The 17,505-nt window shown below is 38.2% G+C and overlaps 1 protein-coding gene across 1 annotated transcript in view; it reads right to left on the minus strand.

Annotated features, from left to right (window-relative positions):
- DNAH14 (dynein axonemal heavy chain 14) overlaps window positions 1-2,342 on the minus strand; it is a 58,918-nt gene extending 56,576 nt beyond the window's left edge. Inside the window, exon 1 of the mRNA XM_059414046.1 lies at window positions 2,284-2,342. Within this exon, the coding sequence (XP_059270029.1) occupies window positions 2,284-2,315 (32 nt within the window). The 5' untranslated portion in view covers window positions 2,316-2,342. The remainder of the gene's footprint in view (window positions 1-2,283) is intronic.
- Window positions 2,343-17,505: the final 15,163 nt, after the last annotated feature.

A 17,505-nucleotide genomic window follows, 5' to 3' on the forward strand; every position in this document is an offset into this window, starting at 1 on the left:
GGATCATTACCTCATTAATTTTTCAGCCTATCTTACTAATGTAAGCTGTAGGACTATAAACTCTCCACACAACAGAACAGGCACCACCACACCACCTCAGCATTAGTGGGCCAGGTTCAGCAACTACCTCTCTTCCTTGTTTCTGGCTTTTCTAGACTTAGTTCTACTTTGTTTCCTCCTGGGTGGGGGTGGGGGAGCGTTTCAGAAATGTTTGTTTGTCAGACATTATGTTTCATTTCCAAACCAAAGAGTGGTTTTCCTAGTTAATCTCTTGTAATTGATGTCTACAGTGATCAAGGAGTATGTGATCTATTGAGATGTCTTGAGAATTTGTTTAAACAAGTTTTATGGTCTCAAATGGTGAAGTCTTGTAATTGTTCCCTGTGACCCAGAAGATAATATGGAAGCATCTTTCTTCTTTCATCTGTTGGTAACTTTTTGCTTCCGAAGATGTTTCCACACATGCATTTAATCCAGTCTGACATTTTTTAAAAAACCAAAAGTCGAAGTCTAGCCCATTTGCATTTACTGTGATTACAGGCGTTTTTGGAATTTATTTCTATCCTATTTTTGTCTCCTAACATAAACCTTTTCTTTTTTTTTTTTTTTTTTTAAAGAAAAGCCACGTGGTTTGTAAAAATGCTTGCCCCTTTTTTTTCTTTCTTTTTTTTTTTTTTTTAAAGATTTTATTTATCCATCTGACAGAGAGAAATCACAAGTAGATGGAGAGGCAGGCAGAGAGAGAGAGAGAGGGAAGCAGGCTCCCCGCCGAGCAGAGAGCCCGATGCGGGACTCGATCCCAGAACCCTGAGATCATGACCTGAGCCGAAGGCAGCGGCCCAACCCACTGAGCCACCCAGGCGCCCCACATAAACCTTTTCTTATCTTTACTCTCATACCTTCTATACCTTTCCCTTTTCCCTTGTGGAAAACTTCATCAGCTTTATCTTTCACCTATTCTATCTCCATTTCTGCTATTATATATTTAATTTCCAAAAGCTATTTTTTTTTCTCCAAATGTCCCCTATTTTTTATTCTCTTAAAGCTATTTTCTTTGGTCACCTGACAATCCAGGATAGACCTGTGCTGGTTGTTACTGAACATTTATTCTCCCTGTAGGGTCTGTTCTCCAGGTTTCTGTGATTTGAGTTTCCATCAAGCTATAAGCTTTCCTCAAATGATCATGGGTCATCTATTCATATTTAAGAATCATCACTGAGACAGCAATGAGACCACTCTTCATGCACTGACAGGAATCTGTCAACTGACAGATTTCACTGTGGGGTAATGCTTAGTTGAGGTTTTCCCAACTGGCTTTCCAGCACCCTGGCCAGTTTCCCAGGGTACAACGTGCTTAGATTTTGGCTGTGAGCTTCCTCAAAGTCCAGCAGAAGAAGAATACTAAGGTCCCCTATGATCTGGGTACAATAATGGGTGTGATACTCTCACTGTGTGGTGCCCCTGCATCCTGGACGTCTTCTGCTGGAATGAAGGAAGGAACACTCTCTTGGCTGAGAGAGGTTAAGGAAGGGGATCTGTGCTCTAAGCACTGCTCCTATGAACTTCCAGGTTACTGCTTTTGCTGCTGCTGCCACCTGGCGAGGATCCTTCCAGGCGGGGGTGTGGGGACAGCAGGCAAGAAGCAGCTGCCTTTGGGCTTCACCTCTGCCACCTTAGGTTTGTACTGTTTGCTCTGCAAAATTAGTGATCACTTATCCTTCCATTTCTGAGCTTCCAAAAAGACACTGGCAGTTCTTTTGTCTTTTGTGCTTTTTGTCTCTTCTCACCTTCTCTTGTGGATTTATTCTTTTTGATCATTTGGTAGGATTTCAGAAAGGAGAGCAGTAAGAGCATAAGTTCAACCCATCAGACTTATTAGAAGTCAAGTTTCTTCAAGAACTTCCTCACTCCATTATACTCTTCCTGAGTGGACACTGATCCACCAAGACGAATGTGAAAAAGGAAGCAAGCATATGAATCTCTCTAACCTCTTCTCCATCTGCCCACACCTACCACCTTTGGCCCTTCTGGGGTCTCCCAGCTCTTGGTTAGCTTCTCATTTTCAGCAACTTCCTTCTCATCTTTTTGGTATATCCAAGACTGCTCTGGGGGAATGAGCTGGTGTTAATCTGCCTATCTTACCAGGAATGCCTCCCTAAGTTTGCTAAACTCCGGCACCTTCATCCATTCCTCACAAGACACTGTCCATTCTTCACTGTCAGAATGGCTTACCACTATTATCACATGTCGTTGAAATTTTAGTTTTATTAGATTTTATCTTACCTTTCTTTTGTGTTGCTTTTCTCCTTGTCCATATCTTGATTTATTGTCGTCAAATCAACGGGTATATTTTTGGTATTTTTTTCCTAGACAGAACTATGAGGTAACAGGCTGTAAGAAATATGTTCACGTTACTTTTTAAACATAAAAGATGCTTTCACAACTGTGACTGTCAGTTTCAAAACTGCAAAAAAGTTGGTTCTCAACTTCCCACTAGGCTTAATTGAATATCCCATCACCTTCAAGTGTTTCCGCCATATAGTGTGATTCCCAGACCCTTCACTATGCTAGTTACTCTTCCCAGGGCAGGCTCTGTACTGTCTACCTCCATCTCTAAGGCAAGGTTTTCCTTCTTACTTGATGGGTTCATGTACATACAATTCTAATTTACCTTAAATTCTATATTGAAGAGAATGCTAAGTTTTAAGATCCTCTCCTTAAGGAAAATCATCAGAAAGAATGTAGGGAAGTCAATGGAACTGGTGGCCTAAGGTGTTAAACGTATTTCATCATTCACTAAGTACTAAAAGTCCATATCCATATGCTACTAGCATTCTTCAGACAGAACAGAAGGGAGTGGGTTTTGAAATATGAAAAAGAAGAGTTCTCTTTCTGATTTCTGAGGGAACTCTAGCCTCCAAATAAAGAAAATGCACTGCACAGGCATGGAACTATACTCTAACTAAAGAAGCCAAGATGTAGCCTAGAATCAATGTAGGGTAGAAAAAGCTTTAATTGTCAAGTCAATAGCATCAGACAAATCAAATATGACAGACTAAAATGGGCCAGAGGCAAGAGTAGTTCTTACTGGAATAGAAATGATAGAAATTTCCACATCAGAAATGAAGCCAACAACTACACTATCAATGCAGGACTGGTCTATCTGGTGGTGAGACTCAGGGTGTAGAAAGGGTCCTGATCAGATCCAAAGAGCATCAAGAATGGCCACAGAAGGATTATTTACTACAGCCAGGAACAGAAGGCTACAACTCTGGGGCCCACACTTGAGACAGGGTTCAGATCCAAGGAACATTCTCCCTACATTCAAAAGCAACCCTGAATCAAACTCATTCTGGATTTACAACAGAGTGGAGGTCAGCAGAATTATTCTTAAAAAAGGCCAAAAAGAGTAAATATTTTAGGCCTATGGGCCAGAGGACAAAAATCAAACATATTACACATTATTCATGCAGTGAGAGAAAATGGATTTCCACAAATGTTTTATTGATAAAATTCAATATGAAAACAGTTGAATACAATTTTTAAAAATATTCCTACTTAAATGTTCCTATCAATGAAGAACACAGATTTCTTTTGAGAAGGGTAACATGTTACATATTGGGATTCAAGGTTAATGTTTTCCATCATCAAATTACTTGCCATTATTCCTCTATAAAAACCATTCTTATCTTGCAGACCTAGAAAAACAGGTCACAGCCCAGATCCGACCCATGGACCACATCATATGCCAGCCCCTATGAGACTGTACATGTCAATTGCAACATCTACTTTAACTCTGGAGTAGCTTGTATTTGCATGCTAACAGCATACCACCAAACATTCCCAACCCCCAAAAAAGAGAAGTTTGATCTCACTATTAATCAAATAGTATAAAAAAACCAAGTGAACTATTCTTTTTTCCTATGAGACAAGCGAAAAAATCAAGTTAACCTCACACTTCTTCACAGCAACACTCAAATGCCAGAACATTTCCTCAGGAGAAAAGAGTGGCTAAAGAAGTTTCTACAGAGCCAAGTTTTCATGTAACTATGAAGCTAACAAACATTTCCACACATGCAAAATGTAGTAAAGATATCCATGAACCCTACTTGTAAAATGTACGTGGTAATAAATTCCACCCTCACAGTGATGAAGGCAAAAATAAGGCAATGAAGAAAATAATAGGAAGAGCATTAAATCCATTTAAGTATAGAAGTAAGTCAAAACAACTATAGGACTTCTGATACTCAGCAGAACTTAATAGGTAGCACAGAAATAACAGAGTATCAGAACAATCAAGGGTGGGGAAGAGGAGGTAAATGGAATATAGGGAACATAAGTGCTCTTCACCTCTCAGATACACAGAAGTCAATAGATGATACTTAATTTTGATCAATAAAATAATAAAAGTTTAGCTATATTATTTAAAAGTATAAAGATACCTTTAAAAAACTACAATTACAACATATGCAATAAACATTAGGGAGTATGAGATATCAAATAAAAAGCAAGTGCATGAATTATGTTCTAATTTCTTCATTTCACAATGTGGAGCCAACAGATGCCACCTAAAGTGCATAAATCACAAAGGTTGGAATATATATAATGTTTTAAGTCTAGAAGAATTAAAATGATGCACAAACCTTCCCAAATATCAGAAGCAAAACTATGTACTCACACAAAACAGGGATTTAAAACATTAAAAAAAATAAAGGACAGTTGTGGTTGACTTTAGTAAATTGCCTACATAATATTCATTCCCTCTTTCCATTTCCCAAACAGTACTCAGACTCTTATTCAGGTAGATCTGAACAAATTATCAAAAAAGAGAGATGAGAACACAGGTTAAGTAGTAGACAGGAGAGAATCATAAATCTGACAGAATACATATCAAAAGTCTGGAAGAAGAGAGAAAATGGGGAATATAATGACAGAGTTTTCTGGACACCAATCTAAGTTCACAGAGTCCTGCAAATTCTAAGCAGGATGAACATATACGTGTACACATGCGCATGTACACACACACATACACACACACACCCTTCCAATGCAGTGGAACTACAGAATTCCAAAGGCAAAGAGGAGATCAAAGCAGAAGCCAGAGAGAGATTAAAGTGAAAAACAGACTAAGTATGGGCTTCTAGATAACATGTGCATGCACGCATACACACGCACACGCACAAACTAAAAGAGATGCCAGAACATCTCCAATGTGCTATGGAAAAATAACTGTCAACTTAGAATTCTATACCTGGCAAAAATGTATTTCAAAAATGAAGACAAAATAAAGACATTTTGGGCAAATAAAACCAACAGACACACAAAAATAAACCATAAAGGACTTTAAACAGGTGGATTATGGATCCCGAGATGACAGGTCTAAGATGTAAGAAATTATCAGCAGCAGTAACGAATCTGTGTAAACCTAGATAGACACTTACTGAATAAAAGAGTAATGATTTCTTGTGGGACTCCAAGTGAGAAGGCACTAGAGTACACTACAAACAACAGCATAGAGGTCAGAAGAGGAATGATTAAAATTAAATTGTTCTAAGATATTTGTATTTTCTGGAGGAAGATGGGGAATTATTAAATTTACACATTGGCAAGCTAAGCATACATCTTAAAACTTCTGTAGTAGTCACAAAATAAGGTGGCAGAAATAAATCAAAACATATTAAAAATTAGTCAATACAAATGCACCAAATTTTCTAAAAAGACAAAAACTGGAGGAAAAATCCAGTTATATCCTATTTAAAAGACAAATCTGTAAAACAAAAGGATACAGAAAGGATGTAAGAAAAGGATAGATAAAGGGGCAACTATTAGGCAAAATAAAGATATTAGAGTGTATTTCTATCATAAATAATAGATATTAAGGCAGAAGTAGTCATTAGACATAAAGAAGTTCATGGCATAATGATTAAGGTTCATTTCACCAGGAAAATAAAAGCTCTGACCTTCCACCTACAACATAACTTCAAAGTATGTAGTGAAAATATGTAATGCAAAACACATAATTCAAAAACTGGCAGAACCATAAGGAGAAACAAATAAATATAGCAGATAATAGAACATTATAACAAATTCATTTCAGTTAATCAGGACAACCCCACCCCCTGCCACCAAAACAAAACACAAACAAAACCAGTAGTGACACAGATTACATAATCTAATTTTAAAGTCTGACTTCACAAATAGACTATGTACAACTCAAGAAGTGGAGAGTGCATGTATTTTAAAGTGCTCATGGCAGAGTTTAAAAATTAACCACCTACTGGGTCATATTATAAGTCTCAATAAATTTCAAACACTGTGTCATCATACAATCCAAATTCCATGACCACATTGCAATCAGATTAGAAATAAAGTGATAAAAAGTGAAATCCTATAAATCTGGAAATGAAGAAACACCTGTATAAATAACTCATGTTCAAAGAAAGAACCATAATGAAAATTTCAAAATATTAAGAATACTAAGATATTAAATATTAAAACTTTTGAGATGCATCTCAAGAGGCACGTACAGGCAAATAAAAGCTTTTAATGCTTATACCAGAAGAAAGGAAAGACTATTTAAAGAAGTTAGAAAAAGCAAAACTTTGTAAATCCAAAGAAAGTAGAAAGAAAAAAATAAAGATGAGAGCAGGCCTCTGGACATCAACAAGGTAATGGGAGTGGGAGATACCACTCTTTGTCCCCCACCCCAGAAAGGACAAACAGTATCCATGAACAAAAATAAGCCTGGGAGGGCTCAAGAGTCTGATTAAGAACTACAGCAACACAGTGGGAAAAAAAGAGACCAACTCCACAGAAAGGATCCCTGGGGAGACTGGCTGAGCTGAGACAGCTGGCTAAGAACCAAGAAGAAGGTGGGCTGTCAGCATCTGTCACACAGGGGCTGCCATCACAGTCCCCAGAGGCATGTTCTAGGAGGACCCTGGTAGCCTTTGTCACGGAGCATCTCAGCAGCTCCCACAACAGCGCAGACTCTACACAGAGCTCATGGTGGAGGATCCAAGAATGTCTCTCTTGTGGACTGCACTGTGTGCTCCCCAGAGGACACCAGGGCATCAGTTACTGAGACAAGCAACAGGCAGCACTGCCCAGAGCCATGGAACACCCAGAGAGGGAGACTCTGCTGCCCCTCCCCCAGAAGCAGCACAGCCACACCACCAGCCCCACACACACCTTGGTTCCAGAGTCCCAAGGGCTCCACACATGTGCACACTTCAGACTCTTGGCTGCTCTGCACATGGCCATGTTCCAAACCTGAGCCTCATGGCTGCTCTACAGGCATCTCCATGGTGGGCACTGGGGTCACCACTGCTGGGGAATACCCAGCTCCTCAGACCCCAGAGCTTCTGGGACCCCAGAAGTGCCCACATATCAGACACCAATGCCACCAGCATTACAAGGGCCCTCATAGCTGTACCCTATGCCAAGATGGATCCCTTCAAACATAACACCCTGAACAGCAGGGAAAAGGACCAGGAGGTCCCCAGCAGACTTCACTAGCAAAAGACCTTAATAGTCCCCACTGCCACTGTGAACACATGCAGCCTTGGCCACTGAGAACCCTTAAAATTTATGCCAATACTGACCTCACTGAAGAGGCTACATGTAAAATATGTCGTGGAATCTTCCCTAGGGCCAGAACTGCCACACCCCACTAAGCAGTGCTCTTGCATCCACCCACAGGAGGCCCTGAACCACAAAAACCAGTCCCTAATGCTGGAAGAGATGACCGCTCCATCAATTGCATAGACATCAATGTAAAGCTACCACAGAAACACAAAAAATTAAGGAAACATGCCACCACCAAAAGAATACAGTAATTTTCCACTCACAGACCTCAAAGAAATGGGAGACATAAGAATTGCTAAACAAAGAATTCAAAATAATTGTGTTAAGGAAGCTCAGTGAGCTACAAGGGAACACAGACAATTAAACAAAATCAGGAAAACAGTATGAGAACAAACTGAAAGGTCAACAGAGAGAAAGAAATAATAAAAAAGGAACCAAACCAATTCTGTAGCTGAAGAATACAATGAAAAGAAAATACACTATCATCAAAAGCAGACTCCATCAGGCTGAAAAAAAAAATCTGTGAACTCAAAGACAGATCATTTAAAATTATCTAATCAGAGATAAAAGGAAGAAGAATGAAAAAGATTTAAGAAAGCCTATGCAAATTGTGGGATACTATCAAGTAGAGTCCCAGGAGAAGAGAGAGAGAAGCAGAAAGCTTTTCTTAACAATAGCTGAAAATTTCCCACATATGGAGCAGGAAAAGGTAGGATATCCAGGTGTATGAGGCTAGTAAGTTCCCATACAGATTCAACACAAAGAGGACTTTGCTGGGATACACTGCATTAAAACTGTCAAAAATCAAAGGCAGAGAATTTTGAAAGCCACAGAAGAAAAGAAACTCAACTCTTAAAAGGGAACTCCCATAACGCCCTCGACCCGCAAGGACGACAAGAAGCCTGGTTCGGTGTAAATGCTTCATTCCCTTTTATTTCGTCAGCTTCCTTAGCTTATATGCGGCAGGGTGACCAATAAGGGGCCAAGCAATGGGGAGAGCCAATGAGAGTCCTGTTACTATGCTGATTAAATTTGAAACAGCCAATGACTATGCCCTCCTTTAGGCAGGCTTCACCAGAAAGTTCGTTATTTACTTGCAGAGTATTTTGCTAGCAGTGAGCCAAGCGCCATCTTGTAACGGTGGGGACTTTCCCGGCTGGAGGTGGTCCCTGACACCACAAGGCAGTCAGGGCTTTCTCAACACAAACCTTGCAGACCAGGAGAGAGTGGGAAGTATCAGTCAAAGTACTAGAAGAAAAAAAAAACTTCCAATGAAGAATATTTTATCCAGAAGAGGTGTCCTTTAGAAATGAAGGAGAGATAAAGACTTTTTCAAACAAAAGCTGAAGGGGTTCGTCTCCATTAGACCTGCTTTACAAGAAATGCTAAAGGGAACTCTTCAAGGTGAAATGCAAGCTGCTAGTGAATCATATGAAAACATATGAAAGTATAAAACTTAAAACTTACCAGTAAAGAATATAGACAAATTCAGAATAATACCATAGTAGTGTTATGCAAATCACTTAACTCTAGTATAATGATTTAAAGATAAAAGTATTAAAAATAACTATAGCTAAAAGTATTAAAAATAACTATAGCTAAAATAATTTATGAATGTATACAGAATATGAAAAGATGTAAACTGTGACATCAAAACCATAAAATGCTGGGGAGGAGGAGTAAAAGGTATTTCGTATGCAATCAAAGTTAAGCTGTTTTCAGCTTAAAACAGACTGGCATTAAAAAAAGAAAAACGGACTAGCATTACTCTAAAGGGTTTTATATAAGCCTTTTGTTAACCTATATTAGGTGCATACAAGATCAAAGGAAAGAATCAAAGCATACCACGCTGGAAAATCATCAAATCACAAAGGAAGATGGCAAAGAGGTAACAAGTAATAAAGGAACTATAAAATAGCTAGAAGGGGTGCCTGGGTGGCTCAGCCTTTTAAGAGTCTGCCCTTGGCTCAGGTAATGACCTCAGGGTTCTGGGATCAAGTCCCGCATTGGGGAGCCTGCTTCTCCCTCTCCCTCTGCCTGCCACTCTCCCTGCTTGTGCTCTCTCTCTCTCTCTTTCTGTGTCAAATAAATAAATAAAATCTTTTTTTTTTTTGAGTTTTTAAATTTTTTATTTTTTATAAACATATATTTTTATCCCCAGGGGTACAGGTCTGTGAATCACCAGGTTTACACACTTCACAGCACTCACCAAATCACATACCCTCCCCAATGTCCATAATACCACCCCCTTCTCCCAAACCCCCTCCCCCCGGCAACCCTCAGTTTGTTTTGTGAGATTAAGAGTCACTTATGGTTTGTCTCCCTCCCAATCCCATCTTGTTTCATTTATTCTTCTTCTACCCACTTAAGCCTCCATGTTGCATCACCACTTCCTCATATCAGGGAGATCATATGATAGTTGTCTTTCTCTGCTTGACTTATTTCACTAAGCATGATACGCTCTAGTTCCATCCATGTTGTTGCATAAAATCTTTAAGAAAATTTTTTTGAATAGCCAAAAAACATTTAACAAGATGACAATAATAAGTCCTTATCTGCAAATAGTTACTATAATATACATGTAAATGCACCAACTTTTCCAATAAAAAGACAGAGTAGCTGATAGGATTAAAAAAGGCCTAACTATATGCTGCCTACAAGAAACTCACTTCAGCTTTCAGAACACATACAGGCTCAAAGAAAAGAGATGGAAGAAGATATTTCATGCAAACAGTAACCAAAAAGACTAGGGGGAGTTGTATCAGATGAAATGTGCTTTAAGTTCAAAACTGTAACTTTGTATCATCAAGAGGATATAACAACAGTAAACATACATACGCCCAATATCAGAGGACATAAATATAGTAAGCAAATACTAACAGATCTGAAGGCAGAAATACATAGCAAAGCAATAATAACAGAAGCCTTTAATACTCTAATTTCATCCAGGCAGAAAATCAACAAAGAAATATATGATTTGAACTACACTTTAGACAAGTGGACATAACAGATATATGCAAAATGTATCCAACAGCAGCAGAGTGCACATTCTTCTCAAGTGAATGCAGAACATTCCCTAGGATAGATCATTTGTTAGGCCATAAAACAAGTCTTAAAAATTAAAGAAGACTTTAAATCAGATGAATCATTTTTTCCAAACACAATGTTATGAAAACTAGAAATCAAAAACAGGAGGAAACCTGAAAAGTTCAGAAAAATGTAGAAATTAAACAACATGTTCCTGAAAAAAACAATATGTCTAGGAAGAAATCAAAAGGAAAATAAAAAATATCTTGAAACAAATAAAAATGGAAATGTAACACATCAAAAACCGTATCATGCTGCAACAAAAAGTAGTTCAAAGAAGAAATTTTATAGCAATTAAAAACCAATTTAAAAAAGAGAGACCTAGGGCGCCTGGGTGGCTCAGAGGGTTAAGCCGCTGCCTTCGGCTCAGGTCATGATCTCAGGGTCCTGGGATCGAGTCCCGCATCAGGCTCTCTGCTCAGCAGGGGCCCTGCTTCCCTTCCTTCTCTCTCTGCCTGCCTCTCTGTCAAATAAATAAATAAAATCTTTAAAAAAAAAAAAAAAAAGAGAGACCTAAAATTAAGAACCTAACTGTATACCTTAAACAACTTAAAAAAGCGCCAAATTAGAAGGAATTAAATCAGATTAGAGCAAAAGTAAAGGAAATAGAGATCAGAAAAACAATAGGGAAGATATAAACTAAGAGTTGGATCTTAAAAATATAAGCAAATCGACGAACAAGTAAAATAAGAAAAAAAGAGAGACTCAAATAAATAAAACTGGAAATGAAAGAAAAACATTACAGATGGTACCACAGAAATATCAAGAATCATATGAGATTATTATGAACATTTATGTCCTAACAAATTTGATAATCCAACAAGCTGATAATGGACAAATTCTTTGAAACATACAACTTATTAGGAAACAGAAACAGAAAATGTGAACAAATAACAAGGAAGATGGTTTCACTGAATAATCTTATCGAACATTTAAAGAAGAACTAATGCCAATCCTTCTCAAACTTCCAAAAAGGAGAAGAGGAAAGAACGCTTCCAGGGTCATTTTACAAGGCTAACATTATCCAGATTCCAAAGCCAGATAAGGAAACAACTAAGAAATAAAATTACATCCCCCATCCCTGAGGAATACAGAGGCAAAACCCCACCAAAAAAAATAGCAAAGTAAATTCATAGCATAATAAAAGGTTGATACAACACAATAAAGTAGGGTTTATCTCTGGGATGTGAGGGTGGTTCAAACAAGCAAATCAATAAATGTGACAGATGACAGAAATTGAAGAAGACACAAATAAATGGAATGATCTACCATGATCATGGAATGGATTAATAATTAAAATGTCCATACTGCACGAAATGGTCTACAGAGCCAATGCTATCCTTATCAAAATTCCAATGGCATTTTTGACAGAAATAGAAAAAATAATTCTGAAATTTGTATGAAACCACAAAACTCCCTAAATAGCAAAAGCACTCACCAAAAAAATAAAGCAAGAGGCATCACACTTTCTGACTTCAAGTTATATTACAAAGCTACAGTAATCAAAACAGTAGGGCACTGGCATAAAAACAGACACCTAAGGGGAGCCTGGGTGGCTCAGTTAAGCATCTGCCTTCAGCTCAAGTCATGATCACAAGGTCCTGGATCAAGCCTTGCGCCAGGCTCCCTGCTCAGCAAGGAGGCTGCTTCTCCCACTGCCTCTCCCCAGCTCATGCTCTCTTCTCTCTCTCTCTGTCAAATAAATAAATAAAATATTTTTAAAAAATAGAACAGAACAGGGAGTCCAGAAATAAACCTACAAATATACAGTCAACTATTTTTTTGACAAGGGCACTAAGAACATACAATGGGAGAAAGGATAGTTTCTTAATAAATGTTGTTAAGAAAATTGGATATTCCAAAGCAAAAGAATGAAACTAGACCCTTTATACCATACACAAAAATTGACTCAAAAAGAACTAAGGACTTATATTTAAAACCTGAAATGGTGAAACTCCTGGAAGAAAACGTAAAGGGAAAGCTCCTTGACATTGGTCATGGCAATGATATTTTTTGGATATGACACCAAACACACATGTAATAAAACCAAAAGTAAACAAATGGAACATCAAACTAAAAACCTGAACAGCAAAGGAAATAATCAACAAAATGAAAGGCAATCTACAGAGTGGGATCAAATGTGTGTAAACCACATATATGAAAAGGAGTTAATACCCAAAATATGCAAGAAACTCAGACAACTCAGTAGGAAAAACATTCACAAATAACTGGATGGAAAAAATGGGCAAAAGACCTAAAAAGACATTTTTCCAAAGAAGACATCCAGATGGCCAACAAACATGAAAAGATCCTCAGTATCACTCACCATCAGGGAAATGCCAATCAAAACCACAAAGAGATATCATCTTGTGATATGGTTAGTATCAAGCAAAAAATAACAAATGTGGTGAGAATGTGGATAAAAGGGAATGCTCATGCACTATTAGTGATGTAAACTGATACAGTCACTGTGGATGTTTCTCAAAAAATTAAAAAATAGATGATACACCTGGGTGGCTTAGTTGGTTAAGTATCTGCCTTGGGCTCAAGTCGTGATCCCAGGGTCCTGGGATCAAGCTCTGCATCAGGCTCACTGCTCAGAGGGGAGCCTGATTCTCCCTCCCTCTGCTGCTTCCCCTGCTTGTGTTCTCTTTTGGAGAAATAAATAAAGTCTGGGGGGGAAAAGAACTATCACAAGACCCAGCAATCCCACTTCTGGACATCTATCTGAAGGAAATGAAACCAATATCTCAAAGAGATATCTGCACTCCTGTGATCACTGCATTATTCACAACAGCCTAGATATGGAGATAATTTAAGTATCTGTCAACAGAAGGATGGATAAAGAAAATGTGGTATATATAAATACGCAATGAAATATTGTTCAGGCATAAGAAATAAATCGTGCCATTTCAACAAGGATGAACCAGCAGGTACTACACTAAATGAAATAAATCAGAGAAAGATAAATACTATATGGTATCATTCATATGCAGAATCCAAGGCGGGGGGAGTTGAACTCCTAGAAAGAAAGCCAAATGATGGATGAGTGACAGAGGCGATGAGTGATGGAGGGGATGAGGAGACACTGGTCATAAGATGACCAGTCAGTCATAAGATGATTAAGTTCTGATAATCTAATGTACACTGCGAAAATCAGTAAGGGAAATATCACTAAAATGCAGACAGGAGTTTTCCACAGGGGAGCTCTCAGCGCTACCGCTCATGGTTAATTGCAGACCCAACAGTAAGAGATGGATTTGGCCTTAAACAGACTTGACCTTGCACGGGGTTACTACTCTACTACTCCAGCAGGAGGAAGAGATACTTTCCTCAGCCCCCACCCACCAGGACAGCTCAGCCAAAAAGAAACCACCACACAAACTCCCAGTTTACTCCAATGGACTTTTAGTTCACAAGCTTCCTAACTCACCACTTTTCTTCTTAAAAAAGTGTACCTCTTCTTTGTTCGCCAGACTTGCCTATGGGTGTCATATCTTGTTTGTTCTGGATTACAATTTGCTTTTATTCCCTAACAAACCCACCTTCTCTTGGTAAAATAACTGGCAGTTTCTATTTTTAAGCTTAACAATAGCACTGTGACTATAGTGAATAATACTGTATTGGACATCTGAAATTTGCTGAGTGTAAGCTTCTCACCAAAACACACATACATCTCACACACATACATGTACACACACACACACACACATTGTTGAAAGATGACAGATATGCTAATTAACTTTGCAGTAAACATTAGACAATGTATATGTATATTAAATATTGCAGTCTACACCTTAGTATATACAATGTTTTTGTCAAATATACTTCAATAAAGCTGGAAACAAAATTTTCAGAAAAAAACCTAGAGCAAAAACAAAAAACAAAACAAACATGTAATAGAGAAGAACTAAATATTAATGAACAGAGAAACTTATTAAAATGTCAGCTGTCTCTCTCTCTCTTTTTTTTTTAATTTCTAAGTGATATGAGCACTAGGAACATTTTGTGTTTTAATATTTGGTCTGAGCCTTGTTCCTGACCCAGGATTCCTAAATCCCTTGAAATTTTAGGGGCCATAGGAGTTTATGTTGAGTTTTTTTTTTTTTTTTTTTAAGATTTTATTTATTTATTTGACAGAAAGAGAGAGAGAGTTCACAAGCAGGCAGAGTGGCAGGGAGAGGAAGAAGCATGCTCCTTGCTGAGCAGAAAGCCTGACAGGGGCTCCACCCCAGGACCCTGAAATCATGACCTGAGCAGAAGGCAGGCCCTTAACTGACTGAGCCACCCAGGCATCCCTGTTGTTGTTCATTTTTTTTTCCCTGCTGTTATTCTAATAAGGTTAATCTGGGTGGGCTTTTGGATGGCTCCTGAATGGGGGTTGGTTACCAGAAAGATCTAGCCATGATTAGTAGCTTAGAATTTTCAGCATCACCTTCCCATCCCCCATTCTCCAGAGAGGGAAGAGGGGCAGGAAATGGAGTTACTATTACTTGGCCATGCTTATGTGAGGAAGCCTCCATAAAAGCTCCCGAAAGCAAACCTGAGTGGATTACTCAGCCCGGCCCCTGGTAAGGGTGGTGCAATTCCGCCTGGGGCAAAGACACTTGAGAATCACTACAACAGGCCCCTCCCCCAGAAGATCAAAAAGAAATCCAGCCAGTGGTGGGTATTATAGAGGGCATGGATAGCATGGAGCACTGGGTGTGGTGGAAAAAATAATGAATACTGTTTTTCTGAAAATAAATAAATCAATTTAATAAAAAATAAATTAAAAAATATATATATAACTTAAAAAAAAAAAGAAAGAAATCCAGCCAGGACCAAGTTCACCTACCAAGGAGTACAGTGGAATTCCAGAGGAGGAGAAAGCAAAGCACGGAACTCATGGCTTTCTCCCCATGATTCTATAGTCTTGCAGTTAATTTAATTTTTTTCTTTTCAATTTCTTTTCTCTTCTTCTGCTAAATTTTTTTTTAACTTTTACCCTTTTCTTTTTTAACTAGTTTATCTAATATATATATTTTTTCTTTTTTTATATTTTTTCTTTATTTGTTTTCTTTTTTTAATTGTTCCTTTTTTTTTTTTCTGAACCTCTTTTTATCCCCCCCCCCAAGATTCTTATTTGGTTAAAGCGTATTTTCCTGGGGTCTTTGCCACCCTTTTAGTATTATACTTGCTCCTTCATATACTCTTACCTGGACAAAATGACAAGGTGGAAAAATTCACCACAAAAAAAAAGTACAAGAGGCACTACAGAAGGCTAGGGACCTAATCAATATAGACATTGGTAATATGTCAGATCTAGAGTTCAGAATGACGATTCTCAAGGTTCTAGCTGGGCTCAAAAAAGGCATGGAAGATATTAGAGAAACCCTCTTGGGAGATATAAAAGCCCTCTCTGGAGAAATAAGAGAACTAAAATCTAACCAAGTTGAAATCAAAAAAGCTATTAATGAGGTGCAATAAAAAATGGAGGCTCTCACTGCTAGGATAAATGAGGCAGAAGAATTAGTGATATAGAAGAACAAATGACAGAGAATAAAGAAGCTGAGCAAAAGAGGGACAAACAGCTACTGGACCACAAGGGGAGAATTCGAGAGATAAGTGACACCATAAGACGAAACAACATTAGAATGATTGGGATTCCAGAAGATTGGAGAGAATCATTGGAGAGAATTATTGGAGAGAATTTCCTTAATATGGCAAAGAGAACAAGCGTCAAAACCCAGGAGGTGCAGAGAACCCCCCTCAAAATCAACAAGAATAGGTCCACGCCCCATCACTTAATAGTAAAATTTACAAGTCTTAGTGACAAAGAAAATCCCAAAAGCAGCCTGGGAAAAGAAGTCTGTAACATACAATGGTAAAAATAGTAGATTGGCATAGTAGATTGGCAGCAGACTTATCCACAGAGACCTGGCAGGCCAGAAAGAGCTGGCATGATATATTCAGAGCACTAAATGAGAAAAACATGCAGCCAAGAATACTATATCCAGCTAGGCTATAATTGAAAATAGAAGGATAGATAAAAAGCTTCCAGGACAAACAAAAACTGAAAGAATTTGCAAACACCAAACCAGCTCTACAGGAAATATTGAAAGGGTCCTCTAAGCAAAGAGAAAGCCTAAAAGTAGTAGGTCAGAAAGGAACAGAGACAGCATACAATACCAGTCACCTTACAGGCAATACAATGGCACTAAATTCATATCTCTCAATAGTTACCCTGAATGTAAATGGGCTAAATGCCCCAATCAAAAGACACAGGGTATCAGAATGGATAAAAAAACAAAGCCCATCTATATGTTGCCTACAAGAAACTCATTTTAGACCTGAAGACACCTCCATGTTTAAAGTAAGGGGGTGGAAAACAATTTACCATGCTAATGGACATCAGAAGAAAGCAAGGGTGGCAATCCTTATATCAGATCAAATAGATTTTAAGCCAAAGACTATAATCAGAGATGAGGAAGGACACTATACCATACTCAAAGGGTCTGTCCAAGAAGAAGATCTAACAATTTTAAATATCTATGCCCCTAATGTGGGAGCAGCCAACTATATAAACCAATTAATAACAAAATCAAAGAAACACATCAACAATAGTACAATAATAGTATGGGACTTTAACACTCCCCTCACAGAAATGGACAGATCATCCAAGCAAAAGATCAACAAGGAAATAAAGGCCTTAAATGACACACTGGACCAGATGGACATCACAGATATATTCAGAACATTTCATCCCAAAGCAACAGAATACACATTCTTCTCTAGTGCACATGGAACATTCTCCAGAATAGGTCACATCCTGGGTCCTAAATCATGTTT

This window comes from Mustela nigripes, chromosome 10 (assembly GCF_022355385.1).
Source record: "Mustela nigripes isolate SB6536 chromosome 10, MUSNIG.SB6536, whole genome shotgun sequence".
Classification (NCBI taxonomy): Eukaryota; Metazoa; Chordata; class Mammalia; order Carnivora; family Mustelidae; genus Mustela; species Mustela nigripes.